This window comes from Mastigoproctus giganteus, chromosome 10 (assembly GCF_048544385.1).
Source record: "Mastigoproctus giganteus isolate SK-2022 chromosome 10, ASM4854438v1, whole genome shotgun sequence".
NCBI classification, from domain to species: Eukaryota; Metazoa; Arthropoda; class Arachnida; order Uropygi; family Thelyphonidae; genus Mastigoproctus; species Mastigoproctus giganteus.
In genome coordinates this window covers 191,303,127-191,316,615 of record NC_143584.1, presented here as the reverse complement: position 1 = coordinate 191,316,615, position 13,489 = coordinate 191,303,127, and the positions used below count along the sequence as shown (strand labels likewise).

General features: G+C 38.0%; 1 protein-coding gene across 1 annotated transcript in view; it reads right to left on the bottom strand.

Moving 5' to 3' along the window:
• The window catches only part of LOC150079671 (ATPase family gene 2 protein homolog A-like), a 154,162-nt gene that overhangs the window by 129,688 nt on the left and 10,985 nt on the right, over positions 1–13,489 (bottom strand). Inside the window, exon 2 of the mRNA XM_090383161.1 lies at positions 2,698–3,039. Within this exon, the coding sequence (XP_090239287.1) occupies positions 2,698–3,039 (342 nt within the window). The remainder of the gene's footprint in view (positions 1–2,697; positions 3,040–13,489) is intronic.

Sequence of the window (13,489 nt, the reverse complement as noted above, 5' to 3'; positions counted from 1 at the left end):
TTACCTCTTTGAGTAAATCCCACTTCAGCACACTGTGATCACTGCCACCTAGTGGTTCATTTATTTGCAGATTCTTAATGCATGAAGAATCACTACTGATAATCAAATCAAGAGTATTACTCCCTCTAGTTGCCTCCCGAACATGCTGATGTAGAAAACAATCATCCAATAAATCCACAAAAGCCTTGCTAGTATGTGAGTGACCAGCCCCCAAATTCCAGTCAATATCTGGGAAATTAAAATCTCCCATTATAAGACTCTGATTTACTGGCCCTCTCTATTTCCCTGTACAGTTTCTTATTATACTCATCAGAGTCATTAGGCCTATAGCACACTCCTACTCTCAATTTTGTCTCCCAGAGCTTATGTCACACCAAACAGACTCGACACTGCACTGTCCAGCAATGTCAACTGGCTTCACTTCCTTGGATTTTATGTGTTTCTTAACTAATAGCATAACCCCTCCTCCCTTCCTATCCTTTCTGTAGATGTTGTACTCCCCAAATTCCAGTTCTGCATTCCTTATATCTGTGTGACACCATGTCTCTGATATCCCAATAATATCTGCCGTTGATGTTTTGAGCAATACCTCAAATTCATCAAATTTATTTACTAAACTCCTAGCATTGGTTTACACTCAAGTATACATGCACCTGTTTCTATTCTTAGCTACCCTAACACAACCCATGTGTTTACTTATACCGCAATGACTCCCAGCAGTCTCTGAAATATCCTGCATCTTGTTTTTCAGTCTTCTGCTCATTCCAATAGAAGCAGTGCAAGAATCTCTTTCAGCTCTGCCAGTGGCTACTGTTAATCTATTAGTCTTTGTCTCCAGGGTGGATGGGATCTATCCAGTTATATTTAAGGAGGCAGCAAAGGAAGTAAGCAAACCCTTAGCCATAATTATGAGAGCTTCTTTGGACTCAGGGGAGGTACCCATAGACTGGAGATGTGCAAATATGACCCCAATTTACAGAGGATCAAAGGATGACGCAAGTAATTATAGACCTATGAGTTTAACTTCTGTTCCAGGAAAATTAATGGAGGCACTGGTTAATGAAGCACTGCAGGATCATCTAGACAAGACTTCAGTTATAGCTCGGACACAGCACGTTTTTGTTAAGGGAAAGTCTTGCCTGACCAATTTGATTGGATACTATGATGCAGTCACAAAAGAACTGGATGCAGGGAATAACTTTGATATTATATATTTGGATCTTAGAAAGGCTTTTGATACTGTTGCACATGGAAGACTGCTGCACAAATTGGAGCAGTGTGGCATTGGAGGCAAATTGCTGCTATGGATAAAGGGATGGTGGAGGGGGAGAAGACAGAGAGTGGTAATAAATGGACACTGCTCATCAAGGACTAATGTTAATAGTGGAGTCCCTCAGGGTTCAGTGTTGGGTCCATTGTTGTTTTCTGTATTTATAAATGATACTGATGATGGTATATCAAGCTTAATGTCCAAGTTTGCAGACAATACAAAGGTTGGCAGGGTTGTTAAGGACACTACTGACAGTATGCTGCTGCAATAGGATGTGGAAAGGTTGAGCAGATGGCTGAGAGGTGGCAAATGAAGGTTAACGTTGACAAATGTAAAGTACTACATATGGGAAACAGTAACCCCAGTGGAGCATATCAACTCTGTGGTACTACACTGACAATGGTAGAGAATGAAAAGGACCTGGGGGTAATTGTGCAGTGCAGATGGGCTGCAAGAGTAGCTCATGGTGTCTTGTCAATGATATACAGGAATTTTTCTAGCAGGGATAAGGAGGTGATTATTCCTTTGTATAAGGCAATGGTCAGGCCACACCTTGAGTACTGTATACAGGTCTGGACGCCTCATTTCAAGAAAGATGTAGTTGTTGGAACGAGTACAGAGAAGAGCAACAAGATTAGTGAATGGAACAAAGGGTTGCTCTTACGAAGAAAGGCTTAAGTTTTGCAAATTACAGTTTTGCAAATTGAAGAAATGATAGAGGTGTATAAAGCCTTGAATGGTTTGAGCATGTTCAATGCTGATGGGATTCTTCTTCTTGCTCAAAATAATCACCTGAGAGGGCATAAATTCAAATTGAGGAAAGACAAATGTAGGATAGATGTGCGGAAATTTGCCTTTAGCCAGCGGGTAATTGGTTGGTGGAACAGACTTCCATCTCTTGTTGTAGAAGTTGATAGCCTAAATAAATTTAAGGCTCAGCTGGACAGGTATTTCGAACGAACGGAGGGATGAAATGGGAGCGGTTTTTTTTTCCCTTTTTTTTTTTGGCTGATGCTGCATAAGCTTGCTTTCTTGCATCATATGCCTCTACTAATGCTAATCTCCTTGTAATTAATTAACTCAGGGAATTAGACAGGTAATCAGTTTAAAATGTAACTAATTTTAAAAAATATTTTAATATCACTTGCTTTACCTAGAATTTAAATTGATAATACAGTGCATATCCATGTTTAAAAACAAATAGAATCAACTCAAAATTCTTAAAAAAGCTCTTATAGGAGATGAAGAAATGATTTTCTAAATTTGTTCAATATGTTTGTATATGTCATGATTCTTATGTTAGTATGAACTACTTTTCATAAGAAAATCATTGGCTGCTTACCAATATTCTAAGTTAATCTCTACCATATTTTGTATATCAATTTATAATAGTCCCTAGAAGGAGACTGAAAGAAACATATACTTACAAAATAATGTTTGAAAATATTGAAGATAAGGTTGTTCAAGAATCAAGTTTTCATCTGAGGTGCAAAATAAAGTAACTTCTGCAGCATTGGTCACTGACGGTATATTGCCATCAACTTCAATTACATCACCTTGGTGGCACTCAAGAGTATTACTGTAGACAACTACAGTACACGGAAGTAATTTTTTATCAGGATACACTGTACATAATGTCCATTCTTTACCTGTTCTTCTCACACAAACATTATGTGAATATTTAACATTAAAATTTCTGCAAGTAGACGGACTGAGATAAATGACGTCATTTATGGATGAAATTTTACAAGCATACTTCTCACTAATGCCTAAAAATGAAAAAAATAAAATAATAAAATGGCAAGTTTCTGATTTTAAATATAGACAAAGACAATTAATGATATAATACTGTTATTTAATATTTATTAATCGATAATATGATATAATACTAGCATCCTACTTTTCTTCTAACTCCTCTATCAAATCTTGGTAAATCACCTCCTATGTACCCAGTACACTCCACTCAATGTTCCCTGTAGACTTCCAACAGAGAATATCAAAATTGTGAACAATCTTGATGCTAATAAATTGCCACATGCTGATGGCATCTCTCTACTTATTCTCAAAACCGATAACTCCTGAGTTTGCTCCTGTTTTTTGTCACATTTTTAAACTTTCTTTTTACACTGGTGTTTTTACTTCTGTTTGGAAATTTCCTCATATTCAGCCAGTTCCTAAAAAGGATAACAAAACTCACTTCCAGTTATTGTCCTTCTCCACTTACCTTTATCTTTCGAAAGTAATGGAGAAATCTATCAACCAACTCTTGAACTATCTCGAAACCTTTCATTTGATCAATGATTGCCAATATGGATTCTATCAGTGTCGATTCACTGGTGATATATTAATATTTATATTACTTTTGTATTTATATTTGCTCTTAATATTTGTAATACTTTTGGTAGACTTTGGCATAAAGGTCTTCTAAACAAGCTTTCATCTTATGAACCAATGATTTTTGCAATTGGGTTTCCAGTTTTCTATGTGACAACTCACTGTAGGTGGTGATGGTAGTTAGCTGTCTTCTAACTTCTCCACGGCACTCAGCTAGCACACACGCACAAAATAATACAAATATTATGTGTATCATGTGCCATAAAAAAATTCTCCCCAGCTTCATATTTTTATCTATTTTGGCCAACGGCATATCAAATTCCTCTTCTATGAGGCTAGCTTGCTTCAAAAATTGACAACTCTTTGACTAAAAGCAAATTTCCTTATATCTAACCTTGAATTATATATTCTTAATTTGCACTATATTGTGGCAACAGAAATACACTCATGCAAAAGTTAAAGATGTCACGATGTTACCTATTTTTTGAAATATCTTATCCTCACCTCTCTAGATAAAATAATTTTGTAAAATAAAATAATAAAATAAATTTGTTTTCTAGATAAAATAATTTTCTTCAATAAAATTTTGTTTGAAGAATGAATCTTATAAAACCCATTAAAACATAATAAACATGCATGTCATGAAAGAATAATCACCAACTCATGAAAACTATACGAATTTTATAACACAAATAAAGGATTATGATCATCGTCAAAGCTATACCACAGTCACACTGACTCCTCATACTGCCAATGAATTTATTTAGATCAGTAGGCAAAAATCCTATTCTACTTTGAGAAAGATTTTAGCCCATGTAAGATTCTTGATTTTCAATTTGTCTCCCCAAAGCATCCCAAATGTATTATTGGGCTGAGGATCTGACAGGCCAGTCTATTTTCTGGATATCATTGCATTGCAGAAATTCACCAACCAAATAAACTCTATGGAAAAGCATCTATCAGCTGTGATCCAGTGTGATTGCATGTGCAGCCACAAGTAAGGAGGTTGTGGGTTTGAGTTTGTATGCTGCCATCAAAAGTGCACATCCCACTGTGAACTGCCATGTTGAAATCTGGCTGTCCTGAATAATAATTCAATATCTATGCAGCCACAATGAACATGTAAACTCTTTTGCCTTCAGCCACATCAAAAATAAATGGAAATTTATTTTATTTTACTTATTTATCATCAACAAAAAAGGAAATCAGGATCAAGTGCATCTCAAATCAGTCACACATAAGCATTCTTAAGATTTCATCTTTATATCATTAAGCACCTAAGGTTTTACGCTTGAAGAGAAGAAGGGATATGTGACCCTTAATGGTGATGCCTTCCTACCAATAAAACTATCCATTTCCCCAAAAAGAGTAACTCTATCAAGAATTACTATTCGGGCTAAATCTTGACTCATCAGGGAATATAATCAATATCCTTATCGTGGTGCTTTGTATTCCACGAAAAATGGGTTCTTTTTGTGGAAATGCAATTTTTGTGCTTAAGAAGAATGCAATTCAGATTTTTTAGAATGGAATCACCTTTGTTTAAACAAGCAAACCACTGTATACTAGGTGTGGCATCCTTAATTACAGTATAGTGGTTTTGCCACTTGTCACTTGTTTGGAGAGGTCTGTCTGGAGGTGATTCTCGTCGATGGCTGGAGGAATTTCTGAATGGCAGAACAGCAGAAAGGATGCAAGCGGATGAGCAAAGGATGCAAGGAGTAATTAAGCATAGATGCTGCGGTTACAGAGCAAGCCTACAAGAAGTGCCATAACCTATATATGGCCTACATTGATTACCACAAGGCCTTCAACATCATGCCTCATAGCTGGCTAATAGAGATGCTGAAGATCTACAAACTCAATCTGATAGTGACAAACTTCCTATGAGCAACGATGGAAAAATGGAGTACCACCATTAAGTTCGAGAATATCACAACCAGACCAATCCCCATCAGGAGAGGAATCTTTCAGGGAGATGTCCAGAGCCCACTACGGTTCTGTCTTGCGCTTAACCTGCTATCCACCATGCTCAACAGTAGCAAGTATGGATATAACCCTCAAAGAAGGAAGGAAGAACCTGTACACCCTCACCCACCTGATGTACATGGATGACATCAAGTTCTATGCGGCAACTAAGAAGCAACTACAGCAACCACTCTGGATCACTGAAGAATTCAGCAATGATATCAGGATGGAATTTGGTCTAAACAAATGCAAGACCCATGGAATGCACCAAGGAAAATTAGTCGGCCGAAACTGCCAGCTACAGACTGGTAAAGAGATTAAAGCCATGACAGAGAGAGAGAGAGACCTACAAATACCTGGGGATGATGCAGGCTCAGCAGTTAGAGCACAAGGAAATCAAGGCTTGCCTGACAGAAAAATACCATCAGAGACTCAGAAGCCTGCTGAAAGCAAAGCTGAATGGAGGAACACAGTTAAAGCCACAAACACCTATGTTGCCCCAGTGCTAACATACTCCTTCAGGATCATAGATTGGACTAACACCGAGCTGGAGGATATCATGAGGAAGACAAGGACAATGATGACCAAGAGCCGCTACCACCAGAAGTCCAGCTGTGGAGAGAGTGACAATAGCTCGGAAAAAGGGAGAAGGGGTCTGATAGACCTCATCGAGCAACAGAAAACAGTGTCAATAACCCGAAAGATTACTTCCAGAAACACACAGCAGGCCATAAGGAATATAGACAAGAGGTATACCGTACTCAACCTAAGCGAGGAGTTCTCGCCCATTCAGATGGCACAAATGAAGCTAGAAAGATTGGCAAAGAAGACACTCCATGGCAGACACTACAATGACCTCCATCGAGATCACATAGATAAAACTGCTTCCAATGCATGGCTCACGAGCAGGACACTCTTCCAGGACTGAAGAATTCATGCTCACCATCCAAGACCAGGTAATCAACACCAGAAACTATAGAAAATACATCACCAATTATCCCAGAGTGTTAGATGACATGTTAACAATGCCACCTGGCCTCAGAAACGATCCAACACATCACTTGGAATGCAAGGTAATCACTGAGACTGAGTACACTTGTAGACATGACCAGGTAGCCAGGATAATACATCAGAAGCTAGCAAAGAAATACCAGCTGATCAAAGAAAGGCCTCCATACGCCTTTTTTCTCCTGGTCAGGAGCAGGAGTGCAGTAGCACATAGCACACACTCCTTGAGTAGACCGGGATTCAAGCCCCTGACTGCTAAATACAGTCGATCTGCCAACCCGCACTGGATCAGCGTGGCAGATTACGGTCCATTTCCCTCAACATGAATTGTTGAGGAGGCTTCCATCCTGCAGTGGGTTTTAATGGCTGCAGTTTACCTTTTTTTTTACTACAAGTACGAACCCCAGGCAGTGCTAGAGACCCCGACCCACAAGTTGTACTGGGACTGCAACATAATAATGGATAACACAATCCCGTACAACAGACAGGACATAACCCAGGTGGACAAGAAGGAAAAGGCCATCTATCTGATTGAGATAGTGGTACTCAAAACTAGCAACCTCCAGAAAACCCATGAGGAAAAAATCAGAATGTACACAAACCTAAGACAGGAGATCAAAGAGATGTGGCATAAGCAACAGCCATCCCAATCATCATGTCAACCACCAGTATGGTCCAAAGACCCTACATAACAGCCTAGCTGCAATAGGTCTCCCAGCAAACATCTACCAGGAACTCCAGAAAGTCACAATCCTGAACACCTGTAGGATAGTCAGAGAGTTCCTTGACCAACAGTAACACCAGACATAAGAACAACCACCCTGTGTACTTGATAGCAATATCAGTCACGAGGTGGAACCCCCAACTAGGGAGAAATAATATAAGAGCAATAATAATAATAATAATAATAATAATAATAATAATAATAACTATTATTATTAGCAATAGCCAACCTTTTCCAGCAGTGCCAGATATTATGGTAGAAATGCCTATATTATATAATTGTAATGTCCCATGTTTATGATTGTTAAAGCTACCAACGTGAAACGTACAGGACCGCTGCATCAAACAAAACTTATGGGTGTGTCACTGAATTTCATGATATTCCTAACCTTTAATTCTTGCTAAGGTTTTGCACCTAGGAAACACAAATTTTGGAGTTATCTACGAGCTGGGATGGGGAGTTAAAAGTGACATAGAATGAAAAAGAATTAGGGGTTATGCTTCAGTTAGACATGACTTCCATGCAGTATAAGCAGGTGGTTAGGAAGGGACATGGTGTCCAGTATGATATATAAGGCCTTTGCAAGCAGGGAAAATGGATGTCATCATTCCTTTGTATAACACAATCATGAGATTGCATTTAGAATGCTGCATTTGGATCTAGAGGCCACACTCAAAAAAAGACAGAACTTCCAGAAAGGATTCAGAGAAGGGCAACCAGATTGGCAGAAGAGAGAGTGGGTGCAAATAAAAATTTTGGGGAATAATAGAAGGCTGAATCTCAAAGATTACTTTCAAGCAGCATGTTGTAGATCACTTGAATGAAGTGCCTGCTACTGTGGTTGAGATTGACAGTTTGAAGTTCAAAGCAGAATTGGATAGGTACTTTTTGGTAATGGAAAGGTGTGATTAGCAGATAATTACTTTTCTTTTTGACAGGTTCAGAAAATGCACACTTTCCTGAATCTTTTAGTGATTAAAATACTAATACTACCTGTTATTCCTAGCTTTCACTTCTGGCTGCCAACAATACAATATCAAGAATCAGTGATGTGACTGGGTGAAATGTTATACCAGCATTGTCACGGAAAGCATTTAAAGAAGAGTCAGTGAAAGTGAATTTACAATTCATTTTAAAAACACGGATATAGTTGCTATAATATAGAGCAATGGTAATATTGCATTTTAAAAATATGATCTGTTCAATCCTTTGTTAATAGATGGAGTTAATGTAATGATCTCATTTAACATTTTATTGATTGATGTACTTTCATTTTATAGGTTGCTCGGAAGAATGACCTTTATTTCATAATTTTTTTCAAATTTTTATTTTCTCAATATAATACTCTTGATCTGATTATCAAGTAGTGATTCTTCATGCATCAAGAATCTGCAGATAAAGGAACCATTAGATGGCAGTGATCACAGTGTGCTGAAGTGGGATTTACTGAAAGAGGTAACTACCATCAAGGGTAAAGGGAAGGGTTTTTGCTTTTGTAAAGGTGACTATGATGGTTTGAGACAGTATTTAAATTCCATACGGTGGGACCAACTGATGATGTTACCAACAGCAAATTCAAAAGGGAAAGCATTTAAAGAATTAATCTTGGAAGCTACTAGGCTTTTCATACCAACAAAGAAATATTGTTCAAGGTTTAGACCTAAATGGATGTCAGATGAACTAATTAGACATGTGACAGAGAAGAAAAATGCATGGCACACATATAAATTAACATGTGACACAGAAGCCTATGATAGATATAAGCTGGTCTGTAACCAAGTTACAAAGGAGGTTAGGCAGGCAAAGGCAGATTACAAGAAATCTTTGGCAAAGGATGCAAAGAAAAACAGCAAAGAGTTCTTTACTTATGTAAACTCTAGAAGAAAGGGTATGAATCAGATTGGTCCACTTGATATCGATGGTTCAACTGTTGATGATCCTGCTCAGGTAGCTAACAAACTATATGAATATTTTGCATCTACATTCACACATGAGGAGTTATTCAGGGAGGGGAATGTCAGAGGTGTATTCAACTCTGACAGTAAGCTAGATAATCTTGTAATAACTGAGAGTAAAGTGGAGGAGAAATTGTTGAAAATAAACATAAGAAAGGCACCTATGGTGGATGAAATCTATCCAGTTATATTAAAGGAGGCACCAAAGGAAGTAAGCAAACATTTAGCTATAATTATGAGAGCTTCCCTGGACTCAGGGGAGGTACCCATGGAATGGAGATGTGCAAATGTGACCCCAATCCACAAAGGAGGATCAAAGAGTGACAGAGGTAATTACAGACCTGTTAGTCTAACTTCTGTTCCAGGGAAATTAATGGAGGCACAGGTTAAAGAAGCATTGCAGGATCATCTAGACAAGACTTCAGTTATAGCTCGGACACAGCATGGGTTTGTTAAGGGGAAGTCTTGTCTGACTAATTTGATTGGATACTATAATGTAGACACAAAGGAACTGGATGCAAAGAATAACTTTGATATCATATATTTGGATCTTAGAAAGGCCTTTGATACCACTGAACATGGAAGACTGCTGCACAAATTGGAGAAGTGTGGCATTGGAGGCAAACTGCTGCTATGGATAAAGGGATGGTTAAGTGGGAGAAGACAAAGAGTTGTAATAAATGGAAACTGCTCTTCGTGGACTAATGTTATTAATGGAGTCCCTCAGGGTTCAGTGTTGGGTCTATTATTGTTTTCTGTATTTATAAATGATATTGATGATAGTATATCACGCTTAATGTCCAAGTTTGCAGACGATACAAAGGTCAGCAGGGTTGTTAATGACAGTACATTGCTGCAACAGGATCTAGAAAAGTTGAGCAGATGGGCTGAGATATTATATAGTGGCAAATGAAGTTTAACATTGACAAATGTAAAGTACTACATATGGGAAGCAGTAATCCCAGAGTAATGTATCAACTCTGTTGTACCACACTGACAGTGGTAGAGAATGAAAAGGACCTGGGGGTAATTGTGCAGGCAGATATGAAGTTTTCTGAGCAGTGCAGACAGTCTGCAAGAGTAGCTCATGTTGTCTTGTCAATGATATACAGGAGTTTTTCTAGCAGTGATAAGGAGATAATTATCCCCTTGTATAAGGCAAAGGTCAGGCCACACCTTGAGTACTGTATACAGATCTGGAGGCCTCATTTTAAGAAGGATGTAGGGCTGTTGGAACAAATACAGAGAAGGGCAACAAGATTAGTGAATAGAACAAAGGGTTGCTCTTACGAAGAAAGGCTTAAGTTTTGCAAATTACAGTGTCTGGAGACTAGGCACCTGTGAGGTGATCTGATTGAGGTGTATAAAGCCTTGAATGGTTTGTGCATGCTCAATGCTGATGGGATTCTTCCTCTTACTCAGAATAATCGCCTGAGAGGGCATAAATTCAAATTGAGGAAAGACGGTTGTAGGATAGATGTGTGGAAGTTTACCTTTAGCTAGCGGGTGGTTGATTGCTGGAACAAACTTCCATCTGTCGTTGTAGAAGTTGATAGTTTGTTTGTTTTAGTTAGTTGTGGGTGCATTGGCTTCTGTGGCCATAATGTACCTTCCAAAGTTTTTGCAGTACTCTGATCCAAGCTCGAGGCGGGATTCGAACCCGCGACCTTTGGGTTACCAGGCAAGCACTTTACTCACCCGGCCAGCCTGGTTGGCAGAAGTTGATAGCTTAAATAGATTCTTGACAAACATTTGGAGCGAGGGGATGGGTGAAATAAGTGTTGTTGTTTTTTTTTTTGGCTGATGCTATATAAGCTTGCTTTCATGCATCATGTGCCCTTGCTAATGCTATATGTAGTACTTTGCATTATTGCCAGTTATAAAGTAGAAATTTGATTTTTAATTTGGGAAAACAGCTCCACACAAAATTTTGAAACAAATGGAGCTTAAATGGAAGAAAACAGAAACCAAATTGTAAGTCTTAATGGAAACAGATGATTTTGTTCTATGAAGAACAAAATATTTATGAGCAATGGTGCATTACCAAGATTCTGGGAAGAACCTACTTTTTTTAGATGAAAAGTTAAATTGCTGTCCTGGGTGGACAGTAATTTAACTTTTTGGTAGTGTTAGAAGATCAATGGATTATCTGGAGTCACAGACTCTGGTCAAGCTGGTAAAAGAATTATTATAAAAAGTGCAGGAAATATAAACAGCTTTATTTCAAATTCTGCACTCATATATAAAGCTGAAAATGCACAACTGGCTATCATGGCCAAATGAATCAACATAATTTTGAAACTTGGCTAAAGTATCAACTACTGCCAAATATTCAGACAGGTTCTCTTTCTGGTTCAGACAGGTTCTGCATTACTGGAAACTATAACAGATAGCATTGAACAAGGCAAGCCTCCAAGCACTTTGCTGTGGAAGCAAGATATTATAGAGTGGTTGGTGAGACAATGTATCATTTCAGCTTAGTATGCGTAAATGTGAATTATTAGAAATTAGTCATTTAAACATTGCAAAAATACACTCACAGTGGATAGAATACTCCATGAGCACAGACACATTTCAACTTAAACCCTATTGAATTAATATATTAATATAGGCTCAAATGAAAAGTTTTATTCAAATTAAAAATATTAATGATATATTAATGATACATCTGATGGAATACACAAAATAAGAAATAGTTGTCATAACTCAAGAAAGATGGAAACGTTGCCGCGACCATGTTATCAAGATAGAGTAGAAGTATTAGGAAACTGATGGCAGTATTGAAAAATTTACCAAGGCTTTAGTGGTTGAAATAACATATACGTATAAATTATAAATCCAGTTTAATGTAAAAATACAAATATATACTAACAGGCAGTAGCTTTCGAGACTGGCGTGTCTCTTCATCAACTGAAATTCAAATACAAAAATACAACGGATAAGTGCAATGAGCTTAGTGAGGCACGTTAATCATGTGCCATTGTTGTTGCACGGACGTGCGCTGCTTTTACTCCACTGTTCACCTAGCATTAAAACGGTTGTCTCTAGGATGGGGTGTAGAGTATGCCTTTGTGGCGGTTTATTGCCTTTGGATTGTTTAATATGTTAAGTGACTCTAGACATAGGCGGTGGTGAAAGTGTCGTGAGTGGTCTACTACTTCAAAGTCACGTTTGGGATCAAGATCGTGGTTGGTGGCCCAAAAATGTTCTGCGACTGCGGACTGGTCAGTTTCAGCAAGCCGGATTGCTCTGTCATGTTCCGTAAGGCGATCTTGGAGACGCCTTGATGTTTCTCCTATGTAGCAACTGTCAGTCTCTACAGGTGATGCAATATACTACATTGCTGTGAAAGACAGGTGTGACAGGGGTCTTCACATTGGAGACAAGTGAACGTAGGTTCCTGCAGGGTAACTGCGCGCATTTGATGTTGTAATTTCTAAGGACCTTCGAGATCCTTCCTGACACACGCCTGGATAATAGGGAATGTAGGCGGACGATATACCGTCTTGGTTCGGTGGTCTTGGGTGGGATGTGAGTTCTTGTGCCTGTAATAGGCACCTGCCTAGCACATGGGATGGATAACCACATTTGGTTAGGTCCGCCTTCAGTGGTTAGTATAAATGAAAGTATTGGGGAAATTGAAATGGAAACAGATCAAGAGTATGATTAATGTAAGGTTTTAATTACATTATTAATATTTATTATATATTAATTATTTCTGAATATTATTTATTTATTATTCAACATTTATTTATGATTTATTATGATGGTTTTTTTTTGTTTTGTTTTGGTTTTATTGGCGCATTAGCTACTAAGGCTATAATGCGCCAAGACCATGTCATTTATAAAAAAATTTAAACTTTCAGTGACCTAATTAGTTAGGTCACTATGTCAAAAGGATATAGCAAATATATAAAAGAAAAATGTAAAAATTTTATATACGAGTAAAAATGTTTATTGAATTTAAAAAGCTAAAAACAGCAGACACATTGTCATTGTCGGTTAAAATCTGACTGAGTGTATACGGCTCAGTCAGATGATTAAAAGCGGTGAAACGGATATTACTAAAATCTGGACAATCGATTAAAATGTGTCTTATAGTTAAAATTGTACCACAGGACACACACATAGGAGGGTCACCAGCCCTCAGCAAAAACGAATGAGTTAAATGACTGTGTCCTATGCGAGTCCGGGCAAGAACAACTTCCTCCTTACGATTCCTGCGCAGAC